This window comes from Crocuta crocuta, unplaced genomic scaffold (genome assembly GCF_008692635.1).
Source record: "Crocuta crocuta isolate KB4526 unplaced genomic scaffold, BGI_CrCroc_1.0 scaffold306, whole genome shotgun sequence".
Taxonomy (NCBI): Eukaryota; Metazoa; Chordata; class Mammalia; order Carnivora; family Hyaenidae; genus Crocuta; species Crocuta crocuta.
In genome coordinates this window covers 383,643-399,391 of record NW_027529630.1, presented here as the reverse complement: position 1 = coordinate 399,391, position 15,749 = coordinate 383,643, and the positions used below count along the sequence as shown (strand labels likewise).

The 15,749-nt window shown below is 37.5% G+C and overlaps 1 protein-coding gene across 1 annotated transcript in view; it reads left to right on the top strand.

The window, feature by feature from the left end:
• Positions 1 to 8,340, top strand: part of RRM1 (ribonucleotide reductase catalytic subunit M1) — a 38,205-nt gene extending 29,865 nt beyond the window's left edge. The window contains exons 15-19 of the mRNA XM_077762176.1: positions 1,004 to 1,080; positions 3,601 to 3,736; positions 4,609 to 4,704; positions 6,125 to 6,313; positions 7,320 to 8,340. Of these exons, the coding sequence (XP_077618302.1) occupies positions 1,004 to 1,080; positions 3,601 to 3,736; positions 4,609 to 4,704; positions 6,125 to 6,313; positions 7,320 to 7,508 (687 nt within the window). The 3' untranslated portion in view covers positions 7,509 to 8,340. The remainder of the gene's footprint in view (positions 1 to 1,003; positions 1,081 to 3,600; positions 3,737 to 4,608; positions 4,705 to 6,124; positions 6,314 to 7,319) is intronic.
• Positions 8,341 to 15,749: the final 7,409 nt, after the last annotated feature.

Sequence of the window (15,749 nt, the reverse complement as noted above, 5' to 3'; positions counted from 1 at the left end):
TGCCCGAGTCCAGTTGCTCTTTTGAGGGCTTTTATCTGATAAGTCTACCCAGGATAATTTCTCTGTTTATCTCAAAATTAACTAATTGGTGACCTTTTCTGCAGAAACTTTTCACCTTTGCCGTAATTATGTGCATGACATCCGTCATATTCCCAGGTCTTGCCCACGTTTGGGAGGAGGACATTGTACGTGGGCTGTGCACCAGGGGTTGAGAACCTGGGAACTGTCTTAAAATTCTGTCCACACTGCCTTTATTATTGGTAGAGTGAGTCTCTTCAGTGTAAAATAAAATGCCATTATTTTTAGTCCTGATGTTCCTGCTGATTTTTGGAAAATCTGATATGTAGTGGTTTGAAAATAGGTGTTTAGTAGCTAAGTAAATAGATCAAGGAGCCGATCAAAGCAATTAAGAAAGATGAAAATAGAGTAACACTTTACTGTACAAAAAGAGAATGTATGTCAGCAATATACTTTTGTGAATGTTAGGATTTCCTGGTTTGTAGATATGGGTCCTCTGAGGGCTCACAACAGGGACTTTGTGAAGAGGTATAATAGCGAAGAGGTATGCCTTAACCAGTTTTTTTAGCCTGCTTTTTTTTTTTAATGTTTATTTATTTTTGAGGGAGAGAGAGAGACAGAGCAGGAGTTGGGGAGGGGCAGAGAGAGAGAGACGGAGATGCAGAATCTGAAGCAGGCTTCAGGCTCTGAGCTGTCAGCACAGAGCCCAACGTGGGGCTTGAACGCACAAGCCGTGAGATCATGACCTGAGCTGAAGTCAGACACTCAGCTGACTGAGCTACCCAGGTGCCCCTAGCCTGTGTGTAATTAATATGATTGCATGGAAGTTTGGCCTGGGGAATCTCTGGACTTTGTATTCCTCACACAGTTCTACTAGAAGACATTTGTTGGGATGTGGGGCATGGCAGTTAGTCATTTGGTTTTTGTCATGGTCTTAAATTGTTATAGAGTGATTTATCATAAATTTGTATTGTTTATTCCCTAGATTCTTCAGTATGATATGTGGAATGTTACTCCCACAGACCTATGGGACTGGAAACTTCTCAAGGAAAAGATTGCAAAGTAAGCAAGAGATGTAAGGTAGCTTTAAGTAAGGAGAGTTTAGGCTCTCTTTCTGGCTTTCAGAAATTAGGTATGTTATTTTAACTTCTGACGCTTATTTTCTCTTTTAAATGGGACATATATGACCTATCTACAAAATTATTTTTGTAAAAATACTTTGTAAGATAATATATGAATAGTAACCTGCAGATTGCTTGGTGCAGTGAAAACATTTTAATAAATGGTAGGTATTATTATTAGCTGATCTTGTTTTAGGGGCTTAACTGTCAGGATTAAGCAATTCTTTTTCTCATTAAACTTCATACTTCCAAGTGTGCTTGCTTTTTAAATGTTTTTCACTTTCATTTATTGCTTAGCCCCCTTGGGCACATAAATGGGTTTTGCTGAATTGATTGTCATAGGATAAATTAGGGATTTTGGAGAGGTTTTGGAGGGTAATGTGTTAAACTCTGCAAAAGAAAACTGAAACTTGAGGTTTTTTAAGGCCTTTCAAACTAATAAACAAAAATTTTAAGGACAGGGAGACATTTGCTTAGTGTTTTCATTTTCTTCATTTGTCTGTCATCTCTGGATTAATGCATATGCAAAGTGTTTAATGTTTACAGAAGGAAGTAATAGTTTTTAAAATACTCTTTAAAAATATCTTTTTGCCTTAAAATTGTTTTATTACTCCAATAATACATGTTAGAAAATTTAGGAAAATATATGTGTGAAAAGGGAGTAAAATAAAAAGGATCCTGGTACCACCTCCCCCAAAAACCTGTTTGTATCTTCTTGTGTCTCATCTTTTAGATTTTCTTCTGAACATGTGTGTGTGTGTACATTTACATGCAAATTCAACTTTTACAAAAATGAACCTGTAGTTTATTTTTTGTTTTTTTTCTCAAAATACTATAGATATTTTTCTATACACAACTTTTTAAAATTTCAAAATAAATACATGAATAATAAAATTTAAATACAGAAAGAAAATGGAAATTAAAAGCCCTTCCTTTTTTTATTTTTAAATGTTTGTTTATTTTTGAGAGAGAGCCTGCAAGCAGAGAAGGGGCACAGAGAGAGGGACAGAGGGTCCAAAGCAGGCTCTGTGCTGACAGCAGCAAGCCAATCTGTAGCTTGAACTCATGAACCGTGAGATCATGATCTGAGCTGAAATCAGAGGCTCAACTGACTGATCCACCCAGGTCCCCCAACAGCCCTTCTTTATACCTCTTCTGCCAGCCACTCATTCCACAGAACAAACAAAAACCAGCTTACTCCTTTTCCCAGAGATAACCGTTCCTAATGGTGTGTATTTTTGTAGACCTTTTTCAGTACACTTGCAGGTGCATACAGTTTTGTTCCAAAGATGTGATCAAACTTGACATATTCTAAGACTTTTAGTGATTTCTTTTGGACATCCTTCTTTTTTTAGTCCAGGCAGATCTGCCTAATGTTTTTAATGATTACAGACAATTCCATAGTTTGGTATGTGCCATATACATATATGACTTTTCAATACATTTTCTTATCTTTGGACAGGAAGTCACTGTCCACTTTATTGAGGAAGTAAGACATGAAGTCTTTTGGTGGTATGTTTGATGCCTCAGAATTACAAAGTGACAAAGTGAGATTAATTAAGATCCGATTTGTACAGGTTCCATTAGGATATGAAGCTTTAAGCTAAGTACTGTATGAATCCAGAGGTATAGAACGTAGTAAAGACAAACTCTTTGAGAAACTTTAGACTTAAGTAAGGCAAGACACATAACACAAGTGATTAAAATATATATAAAAGTACATGTCATAGAAAATGTTTGCAGAAGAAATATTTATGTTTGGCATTTGTGTTGAGTATTGTCTCCCCTGTTGGGAAAGATGTTCTAGAGTAGTTATCTCTTAGGCTGAGCTTTAAAGGACAAGCTAAGGGCAGTTAGAAGATTTTTCAGTGTTCAGAAAGTATACTCTTCCTTAAGCACTCTCTTTGGCAGCGAATAGAGTCAAAAGATGTTAACCTTCCTCTAGGATTGTATGATTGATGAGATAATAGAGAAAGTCAGGAATATACATACTCTGAGCATAATTGTTTCCTATGGAGAATTTTGGTGATAGGTGTCTGGTTGTGACCACTTTCACATCATTATTTTTCCTTAAAAGGCTTAGCTCAGTGATTATATAGGCACTAGAAAGGAGTGAGGGTTGAATGAATGTACCCTGATACAGATGGGAATTCTCTAAAAGCCATTTGAGTATTTCCCTGGGCAAACTAGTGTATCAAATGCTAATAAGTCATGGCATGATAAGAATTGACAGCACTAAAAATTGTGCTAATTTAGTTTAGGAGTAGGGCATTTAGGAGGGGGCGCTATAACACCCATACTGTGAAGTTGCATCTCTGTCAGGGTTACATTCAAAAGTCATTATGTGAGTCTAATGCATGTATGGTGTCACTCAGCATCTGCATTTACTCAGTGACATAAAGTATCTGCCTTCTTGGCAGATTATAGCTTTAGGACCAGCATCTGATCATCTTTTCTTTAGGTATGGTATAAGAAACAGTTTACTTATTGCCCCGATGCCTACTGCTTCAACTGCTCAGATTCTGGGAAACAATGAGTCCATCGAACCTTATACCAGCAACATCTACACTCGCAGAGTCTTGTCGGGAGAATTTCAGGTGAGAAGATCACAACAAAACCTACAGGAGATTGTGCAGAAGCCCGATGTTGGGAGTAAATGACAGCTCCTATTTAGTATGCCCCTTTTAGCTTAGTACAGGGACCAAGCTTTGATAAAGTGAGTCATCTTCATCTCCAGGATTATTCTATTTCAGCAGATAATAGACATTTAATAAATATCTGTCAAAAGAATGAATCTATTGAGGGTTACATAGGAAAGTGACTTGTTGATGTTCACAGGATATTTAATACCCTGTAATGATAATGATGTGTACTATAACCTGAGATGCCCAAGTTGACGATACTCAAGCTGTATGCAGTGAAACCTTAAGATGTATGTAGAAATAAGAAGTATATAGAACGATGACAATGGTTCTCAGCCTTGTTTACAAATTAGAATTTCTGATGGGTAGGACTAGTGTCATTTTTACAGTTCCCACATAATTCCAATATGCAGCTAGGGCTGAGAACCACTAATTTAGAAAATATTTATTTGTAAATTTCTAGATCTCCTGAAATAAATTTCTGTAAGATTTGGAGTAGATGCATTTCTAATTTTTCTTAAGTATTTGTTGTATTCTTTCTCAGAAAAAAAATTAATCCACATAGATTTACCCATTTTAGGCAATGCTAGTGCTTTTCATCTTTGCAAATATGTTTTCTTGAATAACAGGTCAAGATTTTAAAGGAATACAGCTTTTGCTTGGTAGAATGGGCCTCTCAGTTTTATAAAATATAGAATTTACTAAGTAATCTAATGTTAAATACTTCTCTAAATGGCCTTATTTATTTTAAGTTCCAGGCCTGTGATCCTGTTTAGGCCCTGTCATTCTTAATTATTCCTTGGCATCTTTTTTGCTTTTTCATTCAGATTGTAAATCCTCACTTACTGAAGGATCTTACTGAGCGGGGCTTATGGAATGAAGAGATGAAAAATCAGATTATTGCATGCAATGGCTCTATCCAGGTACAGAATGAAAATAAAGTGTGCTTTTTAGTGGCTAAGTTGGAGGACATTAGTACCTTCTCTCTTATCCCAGGCAGTGGAGAGAAAGAATGGTTATTCACTGTGGTCATATAGGCTTATGTTCACCTCTGCATTATTGTGCTAGGATTATATACATGTTAACATAGCTAGGCCTTTCCCTCTTGTTTGTGTAATAATATCAAGCAGTCGTTTCCAAATTCTGTACATATGAATCATTTGGGGAACTTTTAAAATTCTGACGCTTAAAAAAAAAATAGGAAGCTTGGGTTGCATAACAGTTAAATTAGAATGTCTGGAAATGGGAGCTAGGCATTAGTATTTTTTAAATACCACCTACGTCATTCTAAAATGCATCAAAGTTTGAGGGCCACAGATATAAAGTGAAATTAGAGAGTCAGACTTAATTAAAAAGTATGGTGGAGATTGAGGACTCAGAGTCCAAAAAACAGAGCCACAAATAGTATTTAACAATAAAATATCTGCATATTTGCAGCTAAGAATCAAGAAACATTTATTCGTTAAAAAAAATTGTTTTTAATGTTTATTTTGTTTTTGAGAGGAAGAGAAACACCATCAGCAGGAGAGGGGCAGAGAGAAAGAGGGAGACACAGGATCTGAAACAGGCTTCAGCCTCTGAGCTGTCAGCACAGAGCCCAGTGTGGGACTTGAACTCTGAACGGCGAGATCATGACCTGAGCTGAAGTCAGATGCTGAAGCAACTGAGCCACCCAGGCGCCCAAGAAGCATTTATTTGTAGATGGAGACCTCTGTCTAAACGTTTGTCTCCTTGGTAACAGATAAAAATTTCTGTAACAGTTCTATTTTTGCTAGAAGAAATGGTAACATTATTAGCTAGTCTGTATGTTTTGATGCAGATTAACCCTAGATGTAAGAAAACATTCTTTCTCTTGACTCCAAAAGAGGTTTGTTTCATTGCTTCCCCTGATCATGTACCTGTGAGTTATAGCCCTGATTATTTGTTTTTTCTGTAAAACTCAAGGGTCATTTATTGCTGCTTTTAGCTCCTTCCTTTATGAAGAGGTAAGCAGTCTTAGGAAACTTGATAAGGGTCATATTGTATGATACTGATTGGTATGGTCAGATCTGACAAGAAATAGAACTAAGGCCAGACCCTTGTATCATTAATTATGTTTATTATAGGGACGCCTGGGTGGCTCAGTCGGTTGAGCGTCTGATTTTGGCTTAGATTATGATCTCAAGGTTCATGAGTTCAAGCCCTGCATTGGGCTCACTGCTGTCAGTGCAGAGTCTGCTTTGGATCCTCACCCCCACCCCCTCTCACTGTCTCTCTCAAAAATAAAAAAAAGATTTTAAAAAGTTATGTTAATTATACTGATTTCTTCAACCAGAGTGCAATAAACATTTGGTTTTCCTTCAGAGCATACCAGAAATTCCTGATGATCTGAAGCAACTTTATAAGACTGTGTGGGAAATTTCACAGAAAACTGTTCTTAAGATGGCAGCTGAAAGAGGTGCTTTCATTGACCAAAGCCAGTCTTTGAACATCCACATTGCTGAGCCTAACTATGGCAAACTCACTAGTATGCACTTCTACGGCTGGAAGCAGGTTGGTGGAGGAAATCAAGGACTTATTGCCAGCTTGGGATATTTTGGAATTCGAACAGTTTTATATTCTAGCTGCCTGTTTAAATATTGCCACCTAGTTCTTTCATTTCAAATCCAATATGTTAAAACCAAACCATGATTTTTGTACCAGATTAAGCTCTCACTTTGGATTTTCTTGTTTCTTTTAGGATTATTTCATTACTAGTTTTAAAACCTTGGAGTTACCTATGACCCTCCCTTTATTCTCCGTACAGTTACTCACCAAGTTGTGGTGGTGGTTCCTTTTTACTGTTTCTTGAATATCTTTCTTCCTGTTCCACTACCATTATTCTTGCTTCTTAACTGATCTCTTTGCTGCTAGTATCTGCATTATCTTATGCATGGTTGCCATTTCTAAAATAAAACTTTACACATGTCAACCCACTATTCAAAACATCCATTGTTTCTCCACTTTATCTACAGTATAAAAGCCAAATTACTTAGCTTGTCATTGGCAACTGTAAAGTCCTGTAATTCTAGATTCTATTCTTATTACCTGGCAATATGCCAGGTATTTATGTGGAGTTAAATTTTTTTCTTTTTAATTTAAGAGACATTTATTGAATACATACTATGTGCAAAGACTGGGGATACCAAATAGAAGATGATGACACTTATCCTTGAAGTAGTCATCATCCATTCTTTACAGAGACACAGTCTAGCTCAAAATGGTTATAAGGCAGACGTTGTCTTAGGCAGACATGGAAGTCATACACATAAAAACAAAAAACGACTAAAGAACAAAAATATTTGACATTTCCAAACAGATAAGCTTTTTTAGGGGTAAAGGGAACACAATATACTGACTCTTTCTCTTTAAGTATTTTTGAGAAAGCTTCCTAGAGGAGTTGGAATTTCAGGTTTAGAAAACAATCTGATGTGGTTTATGGAAAGGTATTTAAAACATTAGTTTTGAATGTTTAGTGTTCTTACAGTTTCTAATAGTTGTATTTGCTTCCTTTGTGTAGGGTTTGAAGACTGGGATGTATTACTTAAGGACACGACCAGCAGCAAATCCAATCCAGTTCACTCTAAATAAGGAGAAGCTGAAAGATAAGGAGAAGGCAACAAAAGAAGAAGAAGAGAAGGAAAGGAACACAGCAGCCATGGTGTGCTCTTTGGAGAATAGAGAAGAGTGTCTGATGTGTGGGTCCTGAGAAAAGGCTTAGAAGAGACCAGCACTTCCTCACAGCCAAACTGCTTCTTGAGCATAGATAGGCAGAGTAGATTTGCTTGAAGTGCTAAGGTTTTGCTGGACCTTATTGCAGCACAAGGATCAATTGATTTGAAGTACTGTTTCTGTGTAATAGTGTGAAAGTACTGATATTTTAAATTGATATATTGGGAATCAAAGTAGAAGTTTTAGGAATGCAGAAGAAGTCATCTTGCAAATAGGAAGTGATTGAATAGGGTTTCATTGCCCACCTGGCACTCCTTTTCTGATGACCTCAGTTTTCATAAGAAGACTTAGTTTTGCTACTTTGACTGGTGGGTCCGTAGAAGCAAAACTGAGTCATAACCTGTTAGAAGTGTTGGCGGGACCTTTATTTGGATAAGGTCCTATTGGTCATTCTAAAATAAACATTTCAGAGTGATTATGTGAGACCAAATTTGTCATTTATTTTCATACAAAGGTCAAATTTGAAAAAACATTTTGTTTTTTTGAGTTCAGGGAGGAAATGTTAAGAGAAATTGCTTAGATGCCTTCTAGAATTCTGATCTTAACATATGCCTATTCTTTCTATTGTAAAATATACTAGCATAAATGTTACTGCTTTACTCATTTTAAAGCATACAATTTAGTGACATGAAGTACGTATACAACCATCACCACTATCTATTTCCAGAAATTTTTATCATCCCAAACAGAAACTCTAAAACAACAAATCCTCACTCCTTCACTGTTCAATCCCTGGTAACCTCTGTTCTGCTTTCTGTTTTTGAATTTATTCTAGGTACCTCATATAAATGGAATACTATAATATGTGACCTTTTGTGTCTGGTTTATTTCACTTAGCATGTTTTCAGGGTTCGTCCATGTAGCATATAGCAGACTTTAATTCCTCTTAAAGACTGAGTAATATTCCATTGTATATATGTATATATTACAGTTTATCCATTCATATGTTAATGTTATTCCCACATTTTGGCTATTGTGAATAATGCTCCTCTGAACATCAGTGCACAAGCATCTGAATTCCTGTTTTCAGTTTTTTGGGGGTATATACCTAGAAGTGGAATTGTGGGAATATATCATAATTCAGTGTTTAACTTTTTGAGGAACTACCAAACTTTTCTATAGGCTCAAGTGGCAACATTTTACATTCCTACCAGTAGTGCATGAGAGTTCCAATTATTCCACATCTGTGCCAACACTTGCATTTTTTGTATTTTTTATACTAGCCATCCCAGTGGCTTTTGACAGTTTGATTACACTGTACCTTGGTGTGGTACCTTCTTGGATCAGTAGATTTACATCTTTCACTAAATTTGTGAAGTTTTCAACCATTTTTCTTCACACAGTCTTTTTACCCCTTTTTCTCTTTTCCTTCTGGGACTTCTGTAATGCATCACTCAGTCCATTATTTATGTCCCACAGATTACTCAGGGGTCATTTACTTTTCTTAATTCTTTTTCTGTTCCTTAGGCTCGATAATTTCAACTGTCCTATCATCAAGGTCATTGATTCTTCTTCACACTCATATCTGTTTGAGACTCCCTTAGTGAATTTTTCATCTCACTTATTCTTTTCAGCTCTAAAATTTGTTTCCTTTGAACAGTTTCTGTCTCCTTGTTGATACTGTGATTTTAATACATTGTTTTTCTGATTTCCTTTACTTATTTGTCCATGTTTTCCTTCAGCTCTTCATGAGCATTCTTAAGACGGTTGTTTTAATATCTTCATCTAGTAAGTCTGGTGACCAGGTTCCTCAGGGATGCTTTCTGTCAATTTTTCTTGTTCCTTTGAATGAGCTATGTTTTCCTATTTCATTGTAATGCCTGTGATTTTTTGGTTGTTGAAATCCCATGTTTGACCCTTTAACAAACTACTTTTGCAGAGACTGTTCCCTAGTGTATAAATCACTGAAATCTCTGTTCACTTAATGTTTTGACAGATATCCTTGAATTTCAGGAGCTCTCTGGGCAGATTGGCTCTGTGCTAGGGCACTTTTTACACATATGGGTAGGCTTTTTCTGAGCCTAGTCATCTGTGATGGTAAATTTTATGTGTCAACTGGCTAGGCCATGGTCTAGACACAGATACTTGGTCAAACACTAGACTAGATATTGCTGTGAAGATACTTTTTTAGATGAAACAAACATTTAAATCAGTAGACTTTGAGTAAATCAGTTTACTCACCATAATGTGGGTTCCTTATCCAATCAGCTGAAGGCCTTAAGAGAAGAAAGATTGAGGTCCCCTAAGGAAGGACTTTTGCCTTCAGTCTGCCTTTGGACTTGAGCTACATCAGTTCTCCAGGTCTCTAGTGTCCCAGCCTGCTCTGCAACTTTGGATTTGCTAGTTCCACAATTGTGTGAGATAGTTACTTTTAAAATCTCTCTCTCTCTCTCTCTCCTTTTCCCCCTTCCCTCTCCCCCTTTCTCCCACATCCCATTTTCTCATTGGTTTTATTTCTCTCTCTAGAGAATGAGAACCCTGACTGATACAGATTTGGGGACCATAAGTAGTTCTAGAGGAGTAGAATCTTAAGGATGAATCTTCTGAATTGGTTCTGGAGTTTCTGGAATTGATTCTCTAATCTGATTAGATTTAAAGGCACTAATGACTATTTCCAGTGGTAAAGGAAGTATTGATAGTTTATGGAGTGATGTAGTAATAGATCAACACTCAGAATACCATCATTGGATACTCCTAATCAAATACTTACAAGAGGCACAGTGCTGGGTGATTGTGTGTATGTTCCACCTCAGGGGTGTATCAACTCTCCAGCCCTTTGTCATAATTTAGTTCATCTTGATCACCTTTTCCACAGTATATCACACTGCCCCAATACCTCGATGACATGCTGATTAGACCTACTGAGCAAGAAGTAACAACTACTCGACTTATTTTGTGTGTCAGAGGGTGGGAAATAAATCTGACAAAAATTCAGGGGCCTTCTACCTCCATAAAATTTCTAGGCATCCAATGGTTTGAGGCATATTGAGTGAAAGATAAATTGTTGCATCTGGCTCCTCCCACAAGCAAAAGACTGTCACTATACCTACTGGGTCTCTTTGAATGTTGAGTCAGCATGGCAGTCAGCATTCCTCATGTGGGTGTGCTACTCTGGCCTATTTACCAAATGACCTGAAAAGCTGCTGGTTTTGAATAGGGCTTGGAACAAGAGGAGGCTCTGCAACAGGCCTAGGCTGCCCTGCAGCTGCTCTGCCACTAAGGCCGTATGATCCAGTAGGTCTGTGGTGTTGGAGTGGTGGTGGCAGATAGGCTTGCTGTTTGGAGCCTTTAGCAGACTCTTAGGATTTTGGAGCAAAGCCCTGCCATCCTCTGTTGATAAGTACTCACCTTTTGAGAAATGTCTTTTGGTTTTCTTTTTCAAGATTGCTTTGGTATTCAGGGTCTTCTGGTTCCACACAAATTTTAGGATTATTTGTTCTAGCTCTGTGAAGAATGCTGGAGATATTCTGATAGGGATTGCATTGAATATGTAGATTGCTTTGGGTAGTATTGACATTTTAACAACATTTGTTCTTGCTACCCAGTAGCATGGAATATTTTTCCATTTTTTGATGTCTTCAATTTCTTTAATAAGCTTTGTATAGTTTTCAGTGAATAGGTTTTTCACTTCCTTGGTTAGATTTATTCCTAGGTATTTTAGGGTTTTGGTGCGATTGTAAATGGGATTGATTCCTTGATTTCTCTTTCTGTTGCTTCATTATTGGTGTATGGGAATACAACTGATTCCTGTGCATTGATTTTATATCCTGCAATTCTGTTGAATTCATAGATCAGATCTAGCAGTGTTTTGGTGGAATCTTTTGGATTTTCCATATAGAATATTATGTCATCTGCGAAGAATGAAAGTTTGACCTCCTCCTGGCTGATTTGGATGCCTTTTATTTCTTTGTGTTGTCTGATTGCTGAGGCTATTATGTATTATGCTTCCAGTATTATGTTGAATAACAGTGATGAGAGTGGACATCTTTGTCTTATTCCTGACCTTTGGGGGAAAACCCTCAGTTTTCTCCATTGAGGATGATATTAGCATTGAGTCTTTCATATGTGGCTTTTATGATCTCGATGTATTATCTTTCTATCCCTACTTTCTTGAGGGTTTTTATCAAGATAGGATGTTGTATTTTGTCAAATGCTTTCTTTGCATCTATTGAGAGGATCATGTGGTTCTTGTCGTTTCTTTTCTTGATGTGACGAATCACATTGATTGTGCATATTGAATGAGCCCTGCATCCCAGGTATAAATCCCACTTGGTCGTGGTGAATAATTTTTTTAGTGTATTGTTGGATCTGGTTAGCTAATATCTTGTTGAGGATTTTTGCATACATGTTCATCAGGGAAATTGGTCTATAGTTCTCCTTTTCAGTGGGGGTCTTTGTCTGGTTTTTGGAATCAACATAATGCTGGCTTCATAGAAAGAGTTTGGAAACTTTCCTTCCATTTCTATTTTTTGAAACAGCTTCAAGAGAATAGGTGTTAACTCTACCTTAAATGTTTGTTAGAATTTCCCTGGAAAGCCATCTGGCCCTAGACTCTTGTTTTTGGGGAGATGTTTGATTACTAATTCGATTTCTTTACTGGTAATGGGTGTGTTCAAATTTTCTATTTCTTCCTGTTTCAGTTTTGGTAGTTTATATATTTCTAGGAATTTGTCCATTTCTTCCAGATTGTCCATTTTATTGGTGTATGATTGCTCATCATATTCTCTTATTATTGTGTGTATTTCTGCTGTGTTGGTTATAATCTCTCCTCTTTCGTTCTTGATTTTATTTATTTGGGTCCTTTCCTTTTTCTTTTTGATCAAACTAACTAGTGGTTTATCAATTTTGTTAATTCTTTCAAAGAACCAGCTCCTGCTTTCATTGATCTGTTCCACTGTTTTTTTTTTGTTTGTTTGTTTCAATAGCATTGATTTCTGCTCTTATCTTTATTATTTCCTGTCTTCTGCTAGTTTTGGGTTTTATTTGCTGTTCTTTTTCTGGCTCTTCAAGGTGTAAAGTTAGGTTATGTATCCGAGACCTTTCTTCCTTTTTTAGGATGGCATGGATTGCTATTTACTTCCCTCTTATGACTGCCTTTGCTGCCTCCTAGAGGTTTTGAGCTATGGTATTATCATTCCATTAGCTTCCATGTATTTTTTAATTTCTGTTTTAACTTCTTAGTTAGCCCATTCATTGTTTAGTAGAATGTTCTTTAGTCTCCAAGTATTTGTTACATTTCCAAAATTTTTGTTGTGGATTTTGAGTTTCACAGCGTTGTGGTCTGAAAATATGCATGGCATGATCTCGATCTTTTTGTACTTATTGAGGGCTGATTTGTGTCCCAGTATGTGATCTATTCTGAGAAGAATGTTCCATGTGCACTGGAGAAGAGTATATTCTGCTGATTTAGGATGAAATGTTCTGAATATATCTGTTAAGTCCATCTGGTCCAGTGTGTCACTCAAAGCCATGGTTTCCTTGTCGATTTTCTGTTTAGATGATCTGTGCATTGCTGTAAGTGGGCTGTTGAAGTCTCCTACTATTATGGTATTATCAATGAGTTTCTTTATGTTTGTGATAACTGATTTATATATTTGGGTGCTGCCACATTTGGAGCATAAATGTTTACAATTGTTAGGTCTTCTTGGTGGATAGACCCCTTCATTATGATCTAATGCCCTTCTTCATCTCTTGTTACAGTCTTTATTTTAAAGTCTATATTGTCTGATAGAAGTATGGCTACTCTGGCTTTCTGTTGTGGACCATTAGCATGATAGATGGTTCTCCATCCCCTTACTTTCAATCTGAAGGTGTCTTGTGGTCTAACGTGGGTCTCTTGTAAACAGCATATAGATGGATCATGTTTTCTTATTCATTCTGTTACCCTATGTGTTTGGATTAGAGCGTTCAGTCCATTGATGTTTAGAGTGAGTATTGAAAGATACAAATTTATTGCCATTATGTTGCTTATAGAGTGGAGTTTCTGGGGGTGTTCTCCAGTCCTTTCTAGTCTTTGTTCCTTTTGCCCCCCCACCCCATCCCCCGTCTTTTCTCCCTTCAGAGTCTCCCTTAAATTTCTTGCAGGGCTGGTTTAGTGGTCACGAACTCCTTTAATTTTTGTTTGTCTGGGAAACTTTTTATCTCTCTTATTTTGAATGACAGCCTTGCTGGATAAAGAATTCTCGGCTGCATATTTTTCTGATTCAGCACATTCAATATATCCTGCCACTCCTTTCTGGCCTGCCACATTTCTGTGGATAGGTCTGCTGCAAACCTGATCAGTCTTCCCTTGTAGGTTAAGGACTTTTTTTTTCCCCTTGCTGCTTTCATGATTCTTTCCTTGCCTAAGTATTTTGTGAATTTGACTATGATATGCCTTGTTGATGGTCGGTTTTTGTTGAATCTTGTGGGAGTCCTCTGTGCTTCCTGGATTTTGATGTCTGTGTCTTTCCCCAAGTAAGGAAGGTTTTCCACTATGATTTGCTCACATAACCCTCTACCCCTTTTTCTCTCTTTTCATCTTCTGGGACCCCTGTGATTCTGATGGTGTTCCTTTTTTTAAATTTTTTAAAATGTTTTCTTTATCTCTGAGAGAGAGAGAGACAGCCTGAGCTGGGGAGGGTCAGAGAGAGAGGGAGACACAGAATCCGAAACAGACTCCAGGCTCTGAGCTAGCTGTCAGCACAGAGCCCAATGTAAGGCTCGAACCCACCAACCGTGTGATCATGACCTGAGCTGAAGTCAGATGCTCAACCGACTGAGCCACCCAGGTGCCCCTGATGGTGTTCCTTTTTAATGAGTTACTGATTATTAAATCATGTTCTTTTGCCTTAGTCTCCCTATTTTTTTCTGCTTCATTATTCTCCATAAGTTAGTCTATATTGCTGATTCACTGCTCTGCTTCCCTTGCTGACGTGGCATCCATTCAAGATTGCAGCTCAGTTATAGCTTTTTTATTTCATCCTGACTAGTTTTTACTTCTTTCATCTGCGCAGGAAGGGATTGTAATCTATTTTCAACCCCAGCTAGTATTCTTATTATCATGATTCTAAATTCTGGTTCAAACATCTTGCTTGTATCTGTGTTAAGTTCCTGGCTGTCGTTTCTTCCTGCTCTTTCTTTTGGGTTGAATTCCTTTGTTTCATCATTTTGAAGGAAGAAAAGGAATTAATGAGGTAAAAAAAAAAAATCAAAATTAAAAAAATAAAAACAACACACACACACAAATCAAATCATGCTAGATCCTAGGTGTGTTTTGGTCTGGTGTTGAAAAGAGCTTGAGAGAAAAAAAAGGACAAAAAAAATTTTGAAAATTTGAAAAAATGAATAACATGAAATAGAATAAAATGAGATGATGGAAATAAAAGAGAAGTTCAAATATTTACCAAAAAAGTTAAACATAGTAGAAAAAATGTTTTAAATAATTGAAAATAAAAATAAATTTTTTCTTTCTGTATTCAAGAAAAAGAAACAAAAAAGGAAAAAATTTCGATATATGGACCAGCAAACAGACTGAAATATGATTGAAATTACATCATTTTCCCCTAGAAAGTCAAACTATTAAGCACTTTATATTGTGTAAACTAAGCAGGTGGAGAAACTTGTTTCTGAAAAGTGCGGTTGGCCCAGGTGGGTGGGTCTTAGTGTAACAGCTCCATTCTCCACTAGATGGCGTTGCTTAGCTTACTGGGGTCGATTGTTGTAGAGCATGTAGGTGTGTATGCGCATGCGCGGGAGGGTGGAAATGGCGTCACCCAGTTGCTCAGTGTCTCCTGTGGTAATTCTCTTCTCCCGGGTTGGCAATCTGCACCCCTCCTTTGTTTCTGGCCTCAGTCCACTCCCTGCTTTTACACGGTCTGTGACCAAGCCATCAGGTTGCCAGGCAGCAACTCCCTCCAGAGTTTTATCCCAGATACAGCTGTTTCCCGACCCCTCGCTTCTGGGGAACTGTGGCTTTGACCCGTTTCGCCTCTGTGCGGGAGAGTCTCACCATGTTGGGGCAGCACCCAGGAACGTTCACAGAACTGTGCTGCTGTTGATACCCAGAGACTGCAGCTGGGTGCCAGCCCGCCCCAGGAAAAGTTCATGCGATTGCATAGCAGCAGTGTTTCAGGGATTATGGAAAATCACAACACACATCTGGCACCGGGCTTCACCCTTAAGGACCTTGTTCCAGCACCAGTGAATGTGGTTGTTCTCTGGGGTCTGCTGTGATGTT